This window comes from Phymastichus coffea, unplaced genomic scaffold (assembly GCF_024137745.1).
Source record: "Phymastichus coffea isolate CEN01 unplaced genomic scaffold, Cenicafe_Pcof_1.1 PCOF00021, whole genome shotgun sequence".
Classification (NCBI taxonomy): Eukaryota; Metazoa; Arthropoda; class Insecta; order Hymenoptera; family Eulophidae; genus Phymastichus; species Phymastichus coffea.
The window spans coordinates 1,372,320-1,387,989 of NW_026706832.1; the positions used below are offsets into that span (position 1 = coordinate 1,372,320).

At 34.8% G+C, this 15,670-nt stretch overlaps 1 protein-coding gene across 3 annotated transcripts in view; it reads left to right on the plus strand.

The window, feature by feature from the left end:
- The window catches only part of LOC131675425 (aromatic-L-amino-acid decarboxylase-like), a 1,116,730-nt gene that overhangs the window by 863,807 nt on the left and 237,253 nt on the right, over positions 1 to 15,670 (plus strand). For all 3 annotated transcript variants that reach the window (XM_058954401.1, XM_058954403.1, XM_058954402.1), the window contains 2 exons: positions 7,419 to 7,471; positions 7,558 to 7,742. In XM_058954401.1, coding sequence (XP_058810384.1) covers positions 7,419 to 7,471; positions 7,558 to 7,742 — 238 coding nt within the window. The remainder of the gene's footprint in view (positions 1 to 7,418; positions 7,472 to 7,557; positions 7,743 to 15,670) is intronic.

Genomic DNA, 15,670 nt, shown 5'->3' on the forward strand with positions numbered 1-15,670 from the left:
AATTTCGAGCAAAACCGATAGGAAATAAGTTTATTCTAGTTTCATCACGAATTGTGAGAGGCAAGGGGACTCACATTAATAAAGCACCCCAAATCGTGAGAGGCAAGGGGATTCACGTTAATAAAGCACCCCGAATCGTGAGAGGCAAGGGGACTCACGTTAATAAAGCACCCCAGAGGGAACATAATCCTATTACGTCCACGTCGTTGTTCCTGGGTAGTGCTAAAGATAGGAAGTTTATGATCTTAAACATCAGCATCGTTAGTACATGGCCAGTCCCTTATTCTTTGGAAGTTTATTTAACAACGGTCATATGCGATAAAAGATTCGCCTCGAAATGTAACAAAAATAAGAGAATTTTCAAGAATTTGACCTTTGCTTCACATTGAGAATAGAAGTACGACAAAGGTCTTCGATGCTCGTTAAACCTTTTGATGTTTGAAAGCGGCTTCAATTTCTTAAGTAAAAACTGAAATATTGTTTATGTTCTTATGAAAAAAATCTAAATAGATACTTGAACGTAAAATTTCCCGCTCTTTCTGATCCTGAGATCAGAAATAGGGGTTTCCATTAAAAAAATAGAAATGATCTTGAGAAAACCGTCAAGGTCAAGCTCAAGGTCAATTTCAAAGTCACCCCTAGATGTCCCCCTTGAACCCCTACAACTTTGGTCTGAAACATTTTTGCGTAATTTGCTTGTTTCAAAAGTTATTAGACTGGGGAAATTAAAATGACTCACCCTGTATACCGTTAAGGAGGTCGTAACGAAGAGAACAATGCTGATAGACATGTCCACACCAAACGGTGGACGCAAAATTTAATGCGAGAATGGCAGAGAAAATGGGACAACGCAGTGAAAGGTCGCTGGACTCATCGCATCATCCCGAACATTGACAAGTGGACAGGCAGGCGCCACGGACACCTCACCTTCCAACTGACACAGGTGCTCACCGGTCATGGCTGCTTCCGTATTTATCTCCAACACATCGGTGTATATGCGAGTGCCGAATGCCCAGCCTGTCCAGGCAATGACGAGGTCGTAGAACATGTCTTATTTGTGTGTCCCCGCTTCGCTGAAGAGCGGATGCATTTCCGCACGGAGTGGAATGATCCAATGAGTCCCGAAGGGCTCGGAGCTTGCCTGCTCGGCTCGCCAGAGGGATGGGAAACGGTAGTGACCTTTGCCACGTCAGTGGTAAACCGGCTGACCGAAGTAAGAAAGGAGGAAGAGAGAAGACGCGACAGGTCTATCATGCATAGATAGAGCGAGGTGCCAGACTATGGGACTAAAAAGCGCTCCTAAACTACCACAGAGTAGTTGGTAGAGCGCGGTTACCCCATCCGATGCAGAGGAACGTAGGCTCTGGGGTCACCTAAGTCCATAGGATAACAAGGCGCCAGCCTATCCAAAGCGCTCCCCTGCCTTTGCGGGAGAGCAAAGGACATTGGGTTGAGCCCAGACTCCCACACCCGATGCAGAGAAACGTAGGTGTCGAGGTAGAGGCTGTCCAGAGGATGACCGGACGATGCCGACAGAAGAAGACGACCGGACGATGCCGTTGGAAGAAGACGTGTAAATCGATGCCGTAAGAAGAAGACAAGGCTAATATAGCAGAAGCCCCCCCGCGAAGTAATGCCTAGCGGCGGTTCCCGCGGGGGATACAGGCAGGACATAGAGAGATGGGAGTTTAGTGGGTATACCATGCTTAGGGATTCTCACACAGGACGAGCCGGAAGGCCGTTACGTGCATAAAGCATTCTCCAACTCTCTTTAAAAAAAAAAAAAAAAAAAAAAACATATATATATATAGAGAGAGAGAGAGAGCAAAAGTGACAATGCTGAGCTTTTTCGAGTGATTTGGAATAAAAGTAAGTTACAAGTCTTTCATGACTCTCTTGTCTTTTTAATAGTGTTGCTTTCCAAAGATCCATTAAGCTTGAGTCGGGTAGATCTTCATTCTATCCTCATTAAAAGCACGTTAACCGTGAATTCTGGTATGCTCATAATAAAATTTGGTTATTATTTTCCCCCAAATTAGGAGCTTTTCAGCGCAACAATATTACTCATCCCGGCTAATGCGTTACGCGTAAATCAAATCAGAACAATCCTGAGTATACGCTTATTCCAAGCATCTCTGAAAGTGACTCCGACGTCACAATTGCACTTCAGGTAAACATATTTTACATTGTCATATGAAGGTCAACTTGGGAAAAATAGTTATTTCTTAAATTAATAATTGATCAATATTAATTAGTGAGGAAATGAAGACATTCATAGGTATGGGATCGTTCAATAAATCCGTAACTTTTCAAAAGATGGTTGTGTTATTATAACATTTTACACTGTAAGAGAGTTCCATCTATAAGTACGTATATAAAGTTTCAAGTTAGTATATTGGTTTAGAAATTGGTTACAGTCGTTAAAATTTAGTTTTTCACTGGGTAAAGAAAATCATGGAAAATACTGAGTTTCGTGTGCTAATTAAACATTATTTTTTTATGGGAAAAATCAATCAAAGAAACTAAAGAAAAGCTCAGGAAATATTATGGAGACTCTGCTGCATCGCATAGCATGGTTTAAAAGTGGTTTACTGAATTTAGTTGTGGACGTAAGAGCACAAGTGATGCTGAGCGTCCTGGCTGTCTAAAGAGGTGACTACTCAAGCGATAACAAGCGACAGCGATGAGCATTCGGTCATCCATCCTAAACTTCTTTTTTTCCTATTTGTCACACATCTAGGTCTGTTGTACACTTGTGGCTGTTCTATTATTATACCGTGTCCGAATTTCACGTTTCAAATTCGTTTTGTTCAAAAGAGGGAAAATAAGTAAATTCTCAATTGTACAATATGTAGCTATTGTCTGATCATACATTGATATTAGCCTCAGGAAGTACTAATTATATATTTTCAATTACAATTCGATATGTAGCCTAGTAGTAAGAGCATAAGTCCAAAGAAAGAGGTATTTTTACAAATATAGTTTATATTCTCATACTATTTTTTAAAGAATTAAGAAAAATGTAGACATGTCATAAATTGTCAAATCCTAATTAGTTTATTCTTATTTGAGCTCTGTAAGTCCATAGGTCATATGGTAAATTTAATAAATTATAATTCTTGTTTGAATCATTTTAAATTCTTTATTATAGCTAGACAATGTCTAAAGCGTAGTGCTGAATTAAAATTTCTAAAGCAAATTGAACAGAACATAAAGAGTTGACGTTGTCATTGTTATCGCCAGCAGTAAATTTTGACACTTCAGAATTTGGTTCAGACCTGAAATATCTATATTAAAAAAGAATTAAAAACAATAAATATCAATCTAAAAAATTTTAATAATTAAACATACTTTGACACTGTTTCACAATTACTTTCAACATTTTCAGTGTTAGACTCTGTTTGGACCGAAGTCAACTCTTTACATTCTGTTAAATTTGCTCTGGAAATTTCAATTCGATATTACGCTCTAGATATAATTATCTTATATTTATTGATTCATTTATTGTCAGCTATTCTAGCTATAATAAAGAATTTAAAATGATTCAAACAAGAATTATAATTTACTAAATTTACCATATGACCTATGAATTTACAGAGGTCAAATAAGAATAAACTAATTAGGATTTGACAATTTATGACATGTTTACATTTTTCTTAATTCTTCAAAAAATAGTATGAGAATATAAATTATATTTATTACAATACCTCTTTTTATGGACTTTTACTTTTACTACTAGGCTACATATCGAATTGTACTTGAAAATATATAATCAGTACTTCCCGAGGCTAACATCAATTTAATATGCTGATGACTAAACAATAGCTATATATTGTATAATTGAGAATTTTCTTAATTTTCTCTCTTTATAACAAAGCTAATTTGAAACGCGGAATTCGGCCACGGTATCATGATAGAACAGCCACAAGTGTACAACACATCTAGATGCGTTACGAATAGGAGAAAAAGATGTTTGGGATGGGTGACCGAATGCTCATCGCTGACAAGCGAGCTCGTATTATGAGCAATGTCTGAGCATGTTTCAATAATTCAAAGGAATTTTTGCAACGGTATATTACTGTTAGTGAAACATGGATTTATTATTTTATGGCAACAACGAAAAATTAATCGAAAATGTGGACTGAAACAGGTGAATCTATGCTGAAAAAAGCGAAGACGGTACAATCAGCTGGAAAAGTCATGACTACTATTTTTGGGACTCAAGTGGTTTAATATTAATCGATTACCCATATTGTGGAAGAATTACTACAGGAGAATATTATGGCTCATTGTTAGATTGATTTGATGCCATACTGAAGGAAAAATAGCACTATCTGACGAAAAAAAGTACTTTTCCACCACGATAATGTACCAGCACATACGAGTTCCATTGCAACGCCCAAATTATTTGATTTACGCTAAGAAATAATTCCTCATCCACCTTATTCTCAAGATTCAGTCCCTTTCGATTATTTTTTGTTTCCTTACAAAATTTGGCATGCGGATGAAAGATTTTCATCCAATGAAGAGGTGATTGCTGCTGTGACGTCGTGGCAACGGCACATCTCAGGTGCACCTGAGGCTTGGCGCAGTCTCAGGGTTCTGTTGTTGCTAGTCTGTGGTTTCTCGCATAAACTAACGGGATCACTATTCGAAAATTATTAACACCGAAGGGGACAGTGCCACTAAACCTGTGCATCTGCTCTTGGATTCCAATCAATAGTTGTAATCCGAGAGTGGGATGTACCCTGGATCCTATCAATAGTAGAACCCGGTTTTCCTAATATAAATTGTATTTGGAGTCTATCAAAAGTAGTCTCCAAATACGACAAAGGGAAAATTTTTGATTTGCGACCTACTTCTAAAAGAGAGGAGAGATAGATAAGTTAAAAAAAATTAAAATTTTGATTGCTTACTCTTTTTTATTGAAAACTTGACACTGTTAATTTGCGGGTCTTTATTCTGTATTGGTCGATCTTTTTGTTATTTTATCTGTTCTGCTACTTCGCTGCTTGGCTGCTTGGCTCTTTCATTCACTTCTTCTTGTCTAGACTCTTGGTTTACGGATTCCTGTGCTTCCTTCAATCTTTTCTTGATTTTCTTGCCTTCTTGGCTGCTTTACTTCTTGGTTGACTTATCCTTGTGCTTCCTTCAGCACTCACTCACTGGTACTCAATATCTGTTTTGTACTTACATTACGATAACTGACAACTACGGGAACAACTGCAACTGCAACTCCAACTACTTTTCTAGCACTTCTCTAATAACTTGAACTTTCTCTAATAACCTTTAGGACTTGAACTTGCTCTCTGGGTCTTGTGAAGCCCTTTTTATATTAGGTGGGTGTTTGGGCGATGAGTCCCTCTCTCAGCCTCTCGGTTTTGGGAGGAGTGGATCAGGCAATGATGTGTTAATTGGTCCGTTTGTTTCTTCTGATTTTCCTCGTTGGATTTTCGGGCCCTGATTGGAGCGGGGGCGTGGAGAAAATCGAGAACGCGGACGCAAGGGTACAAGCCTTAGCTCGTAAGAACTGGCTCTTCAAGTATCATTCGGAGCCAAGATTAATTAAAAATTTCGTAATTATTAATTAATTGAAGTTGGAACAACCATAATCAACCAATACATAACTTATACACTACTTATATTAACAATCAATATTATAATTAAATTCGCCGAAAAATACAGTTATCAATAATTATCTAATAATAAAATATAATAAAAATAGAGCGATGCTTGTTATCTCACACGCAATGTTGTATAAATTCGTAGATTAATTTCTTATAATAAAAGTTTGCTAAATAACAGTGAATTCATTCAAATTAACATATTTTTTTATTTTTTTCTATTTTCTGCTCAAACTCAAATCAAAATATTCAAGTTCAAAAAATATTATTTCATAATTTCTAATTGTGACAGGGTTATAGCGATGTTCGCTAGCCATATGTGCGGCACTCTCCTCTCATTAATATAGCGACCAAGTATATGCTATATACCGACTACATACTAGTGTCGTTGCAGGATCTGGAGAGAGGACCGCGACGATCGGCGAAGTGAGTGTGAGTGAGAGCGTGAAGAACGAGAGAGAGAGAGAGAGAGAGAGAGAGAGAGCGATTTCGGCTGATTTTTGACGGCTAGAGAAGTGGGAGCGCGGCGGCGCGAGGCTTAGAAAATTAAGAGAGAACAAGGGCAGTTAGGCGCGAGCTCTCAAGTAATTAGGGCTGCCTAGAGAGGACTGTTCTGGGCAAGGTTCTGGCTGCAGAGGAACCATTGCCACTAGTGCGCTAGTTATACCTGCCAGTGAGGAAAGCTATTTCTGGAAGCAGAGCCAGTTCCCACAGTGACCATTCGTCGACCGAGGAGCAAAGGCCTTGCTGCGGCCCTTTCTGCGGCAACTTTCATCATCGCCATGGCGCCGTTTCCTGCGGGTCTCCGTTTTGGCTGGCGTCGCCTCTTTACCGACGGACCGTCTCTCGGTGGGTCTCGGTGGGTTCGTGATTCCGCGAACTCTGGTCGCGGAAAGGCTGAGCGAGCGCGCTCGCCACGGCGAAGTAAATCTTGTAGCAATTATTTGTGAATGGGCGTCAATAAATGAGATCGCCATATGTAATATATAATAATTAAAGTGTTTGATTATTTGAATCATCTTTCCCAACCAGAGCGAACGTCGGCCCGTGAAAGTCAACGCCGACTTTCTTTACCGCGATAGAACCTAGTAAAATTAGCAGAGCTTAGCCCAAGGCGCATGGTGGCTGACCCCTCTCGCAAGATTTAATATGCTACCAAGTAATATTAGCGTTAAATGGATACGACAATTATTTGCACATTTTATTGACAATTTGATATATTATATTGATAGCAGAGACTATTTTTCAAAATTTTTTATACTATTTTTTAGAAGAAAATTTATATTATTTTATATTAAGGATTTAATATAAATTTCAAATTCTAACAGGTCCAATAGGTCGCTAGATGAGGGTGTCCTAATATTAACAAAAAATAAAAAATATTTACGATTTGACCTTCAGATGAGAATATAAAATATTTTCATCTCGAGTGCTGTAATTTAACGCTGAAATCGTTTTTGTCATAAAAAAATATGTAGAATGGCAATTGAATGATTCACAATTGATTTTTGAAAATTTTTTATGAAATTTCGAGTTTTGAGCTACCATATTAGAAATACCATTTAGCATTTTTCAAAATCATCACATTGCATAAGAAAGTAGAGTATAAGATAAAAAATTTTAGCATATCCACGATTTTTTTGGTATTCCAGAATTTCGGACAGAATCATTATCTGTTCGACGTTAATTTATCTATATATGTACTACAGTTGTGTACTTGATAATCAAATATGCATGATTATTATCAAATTCTATTTTCATTTAGTTTTGTATAATCTTATGGAATCATTTCAGATATTGCATGGGGTGTAATAACAGAATTTTTAACAGAAATTCTAGAATCCAAGGTAAAGCACTACTTTATTAATAAGTTATTTGATCAGTTTGATTGTTGACAATTATTTGATAAACAAATTATATGCAATACAAATAGGATGTAATGGATGAATTAGATATCATAAAAGAGAAAAAAAGTAAAGCAACTTTGGAGGAAAGACGCTCTTTCTTTGTACGAATGGTGTCTGATCCAGCTATTCAACCTGGTTTTACAAAGACTCCTAATAGAATAAAATTGGACACGCAAACTACCTTAACAGGTTCTTCTTCGCAAGTGATAACGTAAGTGTATTCTAAAATAATAATATACTGTATCAAGTATTTTAATCTCTTATGACCGGTGTCCACAAATGTGGACGCATTTATATAAGAAAATATATACGGTGAACGATATTTCTTTATATTTTAAGTTTTTAGAGGAAAGGAATAATATAACCATGAACAAAAATTTTTTTTGTGCGTTTAAGGTACTAGTCAGAAGAGATTAAGAAAATTGAATACTATTACACATATAGGTATTGTAAAAGCAATGAGTCATGAAACCACAATTCCTTGAATGACACAAAACTTTACCTTTTTTTTACTTTCTCGATTTTTCTTTTTCTTATTTTTTTTTTTATTTTTTATTTTTTCTTCTTTACGTTAAAACAAAAGTAGTCTTTTCAACTATTTGTACAAAGAAGGGTGGTACGACTTGTTCGATTAAACAGCCTCACAAAAAAATATTTCTGTACATAGAACCAGACTACTACATCCTTATGTTTTTTGGTCGGTGAATTCGAATTTACGATCAGTTTTTCTCCATCAGGTGAGAGTCAAGTTCAAGTCCAGATCAAATCCAGGAAAATATGTGTAATCAAAGGCGACCATTATAAGAATGTTCTCGGCTTTGCTATGTTAAGAATCTATATTTCTCTAAGGTTTTTTATGGTATCTCACTTTTTTATTCTGAGAAGATCGTAAAAGTGGCTGTCTCATACGTTTTTTTCCTTGTTATTGCTTTCCCTTTTTTTCTGTTATATTTGTCACACATATATAATAACGAACAATGACTGATCAGTTTTCTATAGTTTTGTAAGTGTTTGTACAAAATCCACGATTCTGATACGGTCGGATTACTAGTAACTCTTTTGAATTTATAGGAAAGTCGTCAGATACTATGTAAAATTTATTTATTACGGAGAAGATTTTTAATTGTACGGCGCCAAGCGTTTGATAGGTTTTCGCACTAATATCTCGTAAGATAATTCTGTTATCTTCATTTATTTTCTCCCACTCATTCGCGAATTATTTATTGATTATGCTTTGTTAACATATTGCATTAATCGAGAATTATATCAGACATTCAAATTTACAGATGTATGAATACACTAATAGCAAATCATCTCTGAAAATATGTAAATCTATATTTCGCATTGTTCTGATTGAGGTCTAGGTATTTCTTCAATAATATTTACATCTATTAGATTTATTGAGAATGTATCTGAAGTAGTATTAGATTTTCCTTTGGTATAAATTATTTTATATTTAACTGTGTTAAATTTGAACTCGTGTGTTTAAACCTGCTGTTTCAAATCAAATCAACGGTTGAAGGTCGGTAGTATCTTGGATAAGTCGATCATATACATAGGATTTAAAAGCTTTGTCACTCTGTATAATTGCTAAGCCTTCGTTTTCGTATACTTCGTAGTTTAGTTATGATCCGCTCTATGATGATCTCTAGAAAAATACGTAATAGTACGATCGAATCCGATCGGGCCTTGAGATAGTATTCCAGCGATAACAGTGCCGGAGACATCGGTATGTATGTTATATCCTTTGGACATATCGAAAAATTGTAAAAGAGATGCGTTACATAACATCTCCTCCAATTCAACAAATGCCTTTTCGCTTTCTCATTCCATTCTAACTTTGTATCCTTTAATTTATTTAATGACTTAGCTATCTTGGTAAACCCTTTGATGAAACGTATGTAGTAGCTAGCTAGTCCTAAGAATTAGTGAACATGTTTAACAGTTTTTGGTCTTGGAAATCTTTGTACGACTTCAACTTTCTTGGGATCTACTTATAGGCCATTTTCGCTTATGAGGTATCCTAAATAGCTGACTTTTCGCATAGAAAATTTACACTTGTTAATTTGTAACTTTAGTTTCACTTTCTTTAACCGCTGAACTAGTAACTTGAATTTTCGATCGTGTTCATCGATACTATTAGCATAAATGACTATATCTTCTAGATAAACAAATAAATTCAGGCTTTGGAGTCCACGAAGTAAGGTATCCATTAGCCGTTGAAATATTGCTGGTGCATTCTTTAAACCAAATGACATAACCACAATTTCCTAATGATTGAAAGGGGTACTAAACGCTGTTATGTGCGTCTTTTGGATGCATCTTAATTTGATAAAATCCTATGGCAAGATCGAGCACGGAATAGAACCTAGCTCCTCTTACTTGATCAAAAATTTGTGTGTTGTTTGGTATATGGTAAGAGTCGACTACGGTTTTTTCATTGAGCCCTCTCATGTCTAGCACCATTCTTCTGTTCGGATGTATAACTTTTGGGACTATCCACATAGGTATGTTATACGGTGAATTAGATTCCTTAATGATACCAGCTTTCAATAATTTATCAATATGACAATTTAGCTTATTGCATGCGGAAACTGATATTGTCTACTATTAACAGGGATGTCATCGATAGTATGTATTTCATACATTACGTACAAGTTCTGTGCCTAGTAACTTATCTCCTGGCAAATAAAAATATCAGCGAACTTATTGAATAGGTTTACTACGTATTCTCTTTCTGTATTGTCCAAACGACTCAAATCTAGATGGTCTTCTATACTTTTATCAAGATTGTTTGTTTCTTCTTCGATAAATAAATTAGCTATGTTGAAATCGACATCGTCCGATTCCTCAACGTTAAGGTCTTGAAAGTTTTCGTTCTGAGATATGGTAAACATATGACGTACTGTAGAACTTGGTTGCACCTTTTCTTCTATAGAGATCAATTATTATATTAATTTATCTAACTCTGCTGCCGTGAGCTTTTTGTCTAATTTTTCTATGATTAATGGCACTAAAGAATTCTTGACCTAGGGGTCTGAAAATTTAGGTGAGAGAGCCTCAAAATATGCTCTTTCGGATGGCTTATCCCCGATAACGATTCATTCTTAGGCAATTTTAACATTGTTAACCCGCTATAGCCTTTGACATATTCTTATATTATGTTTCTTCGGTTGTAAGTAATCTGAAGTATGGCTGATTTTCTCCCTTAGATTTTTTTACAATTCGAATTCCTTTTCAACTTTTATGGCTTCTTTTAAGGCATTATTGGCATTGATTCCTGGTGAGAGATTTATTGTTAATTCCTGTTGTAGGCCGCGTTTAAAGCATACAAATGCATTTTCTTCTGAGGCCATTTTTTCATCGGGATTTATTGATTTGATATTGTTTTGTTTTTTCTTCTCATCGATTATCTTGGCGGTTAATAGACGAATTCTTCTAGCATATGTCAAAACCTTTTCATTATCTTTTTGGTATTCATTTCCTAGTTCTGCTAACAGTTGATTCATTGCTTGAGGTGAGGCAAAAATATCTGCTAAATGTGATAAGAGCTCATTAACTGTTTTAAAATTGTTGCCAACAATAGTTGATCTTGCTTTTCTTTCTAATTTTCCTTTTATTAACTTTTTTTTCACAACTTGAAGGTAACATATTTTAGACTTGCCTACGACTTTCTGTGAACGATATCCATTGGTCAGAGCTTCCATCGAAGTTGGGTACAACATGTAATGTATCTTTTAGCAGGATTATATGGATGATGATTTATGGATTTAGCCTCGAAGTTCTTTATGATTCTTGACTCATTTTGACAGAATTTGGTTTTACAAACAGTTTTTCTCACATCACTAAAATCACAATTCACAATCTTCCTTTAAACCTGTTCGACTGCTTGGAGTTGACTTTCTTATTAACGCTTCCGATCCGTTAGTTATTTTCAAACTATCTAATTCTTCGCTAAATTTTCGTAATTCATCAGGGTTATTATATGTGGTACATGTGTTATTACATAGGCTATATGTGGTCGTTGAAATTGGATTTTGGAACTATAACTTCCTTATCGTCAATTTTTTCCTGCTCAAACTCGTCAGAATGCCTAAGCCGTCCTGAATTAATATCTACCGTCCAAGATGTATTCCAGGCTTGTCTATACGTTAAACGTTTATCATTCGATTCTCTTTTCTTCATAGGGAGAAGAAAAAATATTCTTATATATTTATAGGGAAAGAGAGGAGTGGCGTTTATTACTTAATTCTTAATTTATTTTTTTAGGTATGCGTGTAATTTAGAAAATAACATAGATTTATTATTTTGACTACGTTTAATAAAAATATGATTTATAATTTAATAACAAAATGGTTTATAATTTTTGCAACAATTCTTGTATTTCTTTTTCCCTAAGTTTAATTTTTTTATTTAAATTTTCTATCTTATTTGTTATATTTTGTCTCTTCTCGTCTCCCTTTTTCTCCTGTGCTTTTCCTTTTCCTATCTTCTTCATTAGTTTTTCATTCGGAGCAAACAGTTTTTCATGCAGCCTCTTTAGGTTTTCTTTCCTGCGATTTTTTGTATTTTGTGTTCGATTTTACTTTTAATTTTGAATCTAATCTCAATTTTACAACAAATATTTAATTTTGAATCTATTTCAATCCTCTTTTATTTAAATATTTGAATTTTTTTTAATTTCAGTAATATTTTTTCATGTCTAAATTTTTAGATAGTATAAAAATTTTTTATCTCAATAATTTGCAACTTTAATTTTTCAAACAAATTTTTAGCGTATACCTTTCAAATAATTTTTAATAATATTTTTTTATTTATCTATTAATTTTTAGTTTTCAGTAAATTTTGGATTTAATATTCTTCACTAATTTTGACTTTCAGTTTATTTCACAAATTTTGTTTACTCTCGTGATTTTACCCTTTACTTGTATTTTTTTTTATTTATTCTTATTTGATATAGAAAGATACGGGAAAGTACAAGAGTATTAATATTCTACAAAGCTCTTTTTCTCCAAAATATCCCTCCAGGGCCTCCAAAAATTTTCATGTGACGTCCGGCTCACTTTCTCAAGAACGTCTGAGACAGACGTAATCTCAGGTGCTCGATTTGGTTTGCGTTTCCACGCTTAAACCAGAATGAACAATTGCAGAAAACAGAGTTTCTTACACCGCGATTCGCAATATATAAAAAAGTCTCTATTAAAAGACTCACATCAAATACCTTGATTCAATGGAATTGGATCTTGTACGTGTATGTGAGTATTCTAAACTTCGCTGAAATACTCACAGAAGATTAATTTAGAAAATGTTAAGCTCTGCAGTTATCTTACTAAAGTATGTCTCAGACCTTGCGACGATATCCCTTTAAGGCGAAAATTATAGGAATTATGGATGTCTTTGTTTTTTGGATTCTTTGATTTACCTAATTTCTGCATAATTAATCTTAAAAATTAAACATTAAATCGTTAAAGAGTTATTATGCTTTATTTATTACGTTGTTTATTGAAACCAATGTTATTTATTGAATCCACGGTTCTAACTTTGTGTTGCATAATTCATTAGTTTATTTAACTTATTTAGGAAAAATGTTTTCAAAACTTCGGGATATTTTTATTAATTGTGCTGAAATTATGCCTCTGATCAAAATCATGACGGAGGTTTCAGGGAGCTACAAATTTGTCCGATTATCCTATTATTTTCTTTATTTATGAATTCAAAAATATTGTCTAAATTTCTTTCCTATGATAAATTTTTCCACTAGGTTACCAGAAAGCTGAAATTCGTTACGAAAATCATGAAGCAGGATGTACACTACCGTCTGAAAGTTAGAGCTCACCTAGAAAAGAAAAGGGAAATTTTAAAAGTTCGATATCTCAGGAACTAAACATTGTAGAAGATTTTACCTTAGCTTATTTTTGAGATCTTACTGAGTACTTCAAAAGTCATGTTTACAGATTTTTCGTACGATCCACTCAGTTCATTCTGCGCATGTCTAAAAAAGTCGAAATTTCGAAAAATTTTTATTCCACTTCAACTTCTTGTATATTAGCCGGAAGATATCGTATCTTTTAAAGAACTAATTCTATCCCAAAGTAAGATACAAAAGCTTCAAAATAAGCTAAGGAACGTTCTTTTCAGTCCATTTTTCATCAATTTATAGGTATTTTTGTGAAGAATAGCCAATTTTCTAAATTGAAGTTTATTTCCGTAATTATCCACTGTACAGAAAAATGATACTCTAAGAATATGTTCCATTTCCAAAGTAGAACCGAATAATAAAATCTAAAATTCATGAAAAGAACTTTTATTTTTCTACTATTTCAGCCAGCTCTGTCTGAATCATGAAAAATCGTACGGGAGTAATATATATACATAGAACGCGTATTTAATAAGAGCAGAATTAAATTATAATATATGACTGAAAGTATAATCTTCAAATTGCAAAATCTTCCGTTTGTATTATAATAGTTCTATTCTTAGGACATGTGTAAGAACATGTGACTTTGTTTATTTTATTCAGCAATTCAACTAAGTATTATCCACATATATTTAAAATTACCTACTTTTTCAAAACGAAATAGACATCTCGTACAGTACTCGGAATGCTCTCTTTAAGATGGCTCGAAAATCAGAACTTCCTGAAACAACACGATCAGCTATCCTTGCATTACAAAAAAGTGGATTTCCGTACCGAAAAAATGCCGAAACATTTAATATTTCCTATAGTGGTGTTAAATATACAATAGACCGGTACAAGCAAGGATATGGCATAAAAGATCGTAAGCGCGTAGGTAGGCCTCGTAAAACAACTTCACAACAAGATCAGCATATTATTCTGAGGTTTAAACGAAATCGTTTCAAAACTGTTCGAGATATATGTAGTGAGATTATTCAAGCTGATAATATACAAACTGTGTCAGCTACTACAATTAAACGCAGTCTTCGTGATGCTAGCTTGAATGGGGGGTGGCTACTAAAAAACCCCTTTTGAGGAAAGTTGATAAGAAAAAAGATTGGTCTGGCCAAAAAAATATAAGAATTGGACACCGGAAGATTGGAAGACAGTTCGCTTTACTGACGAATCAAAATTCGAATTATTTTCTTTGAAGCGCCGTGTTTATATACGAAGACAAGTTCATGAAAAAATGAGTGAAAATTGTATAATTCTAACTGTTAAGCATGGAGGAGGTTCCGTAATGGTTTGGGGTTATTTTTCTGGAATGTCAGCTGGCGACCTTGTCAAAATAGATGGCATAATGGATAAATGTGTGTATCATAAAATTTTACAATGCCATGCGATTCTCATGGTAATCGTCTTGTTGGTACAAATTTTGTAATGCAACAAGACAATGACTCGAAGCATACATGGAAATTTTGTATGAATTACACAGGACCACAAATGGGAACCGGAAAAAGTCCTTCGGCAAAATTGATACCCTATATGTATTTCGACGCGCTGATTCCAAATCCGAGGTCCACATAACCCCAGCACGTCGTGTTCAAGGACATTTGAAGGTCAAACGCATTTACTACGGGAAAACATAAAATCTGACCACGGATTCGGAAAGAGCGGGAAATTTTACGTCCAAATATGTATTTTCTATTTTTTCCAACATGACCCTCCAAGGTCATCTGAGTCATTCATTTATCAGTCCTGTAACGTCGTTGCAATAAACTAAATCGCATTCTTTCGAAAAAAATTTTCTAAATTGTTGATCACGATTTCGGTAAAATGTGATGGAAGTACCAGGAGCCAGACAATTTTTTTCTTTCAATCTAGATGCTAATAGTTCCGAAAGTTCTTTTGAAAGTCCCGTGTCTCGAACTAAATCACTCAGCTCTTCTTGATTAAACCCATTAAATGTCTGGTCTTGCTCATCATCTTCTATATCTTCCATTCCATCAGTGCAACCTCTTCTACTTGGCCCCTCTCTCGTTGAATTTGGAAACGTAGAGTATGAAGCTATTGATTGGCGTCTGTTTATTGATTCTTCTACGAGAAGCTTGAAAGCAGTTTTACTCCATAACGGTAACATATACGCCCCTATACCAATTGGTCATTCCATTGTCTTGAAAGAGGAATATAGTAATCTCGATTTACTGCTAGAGAAATTGCATTATGATACTCACGGGTGGCAG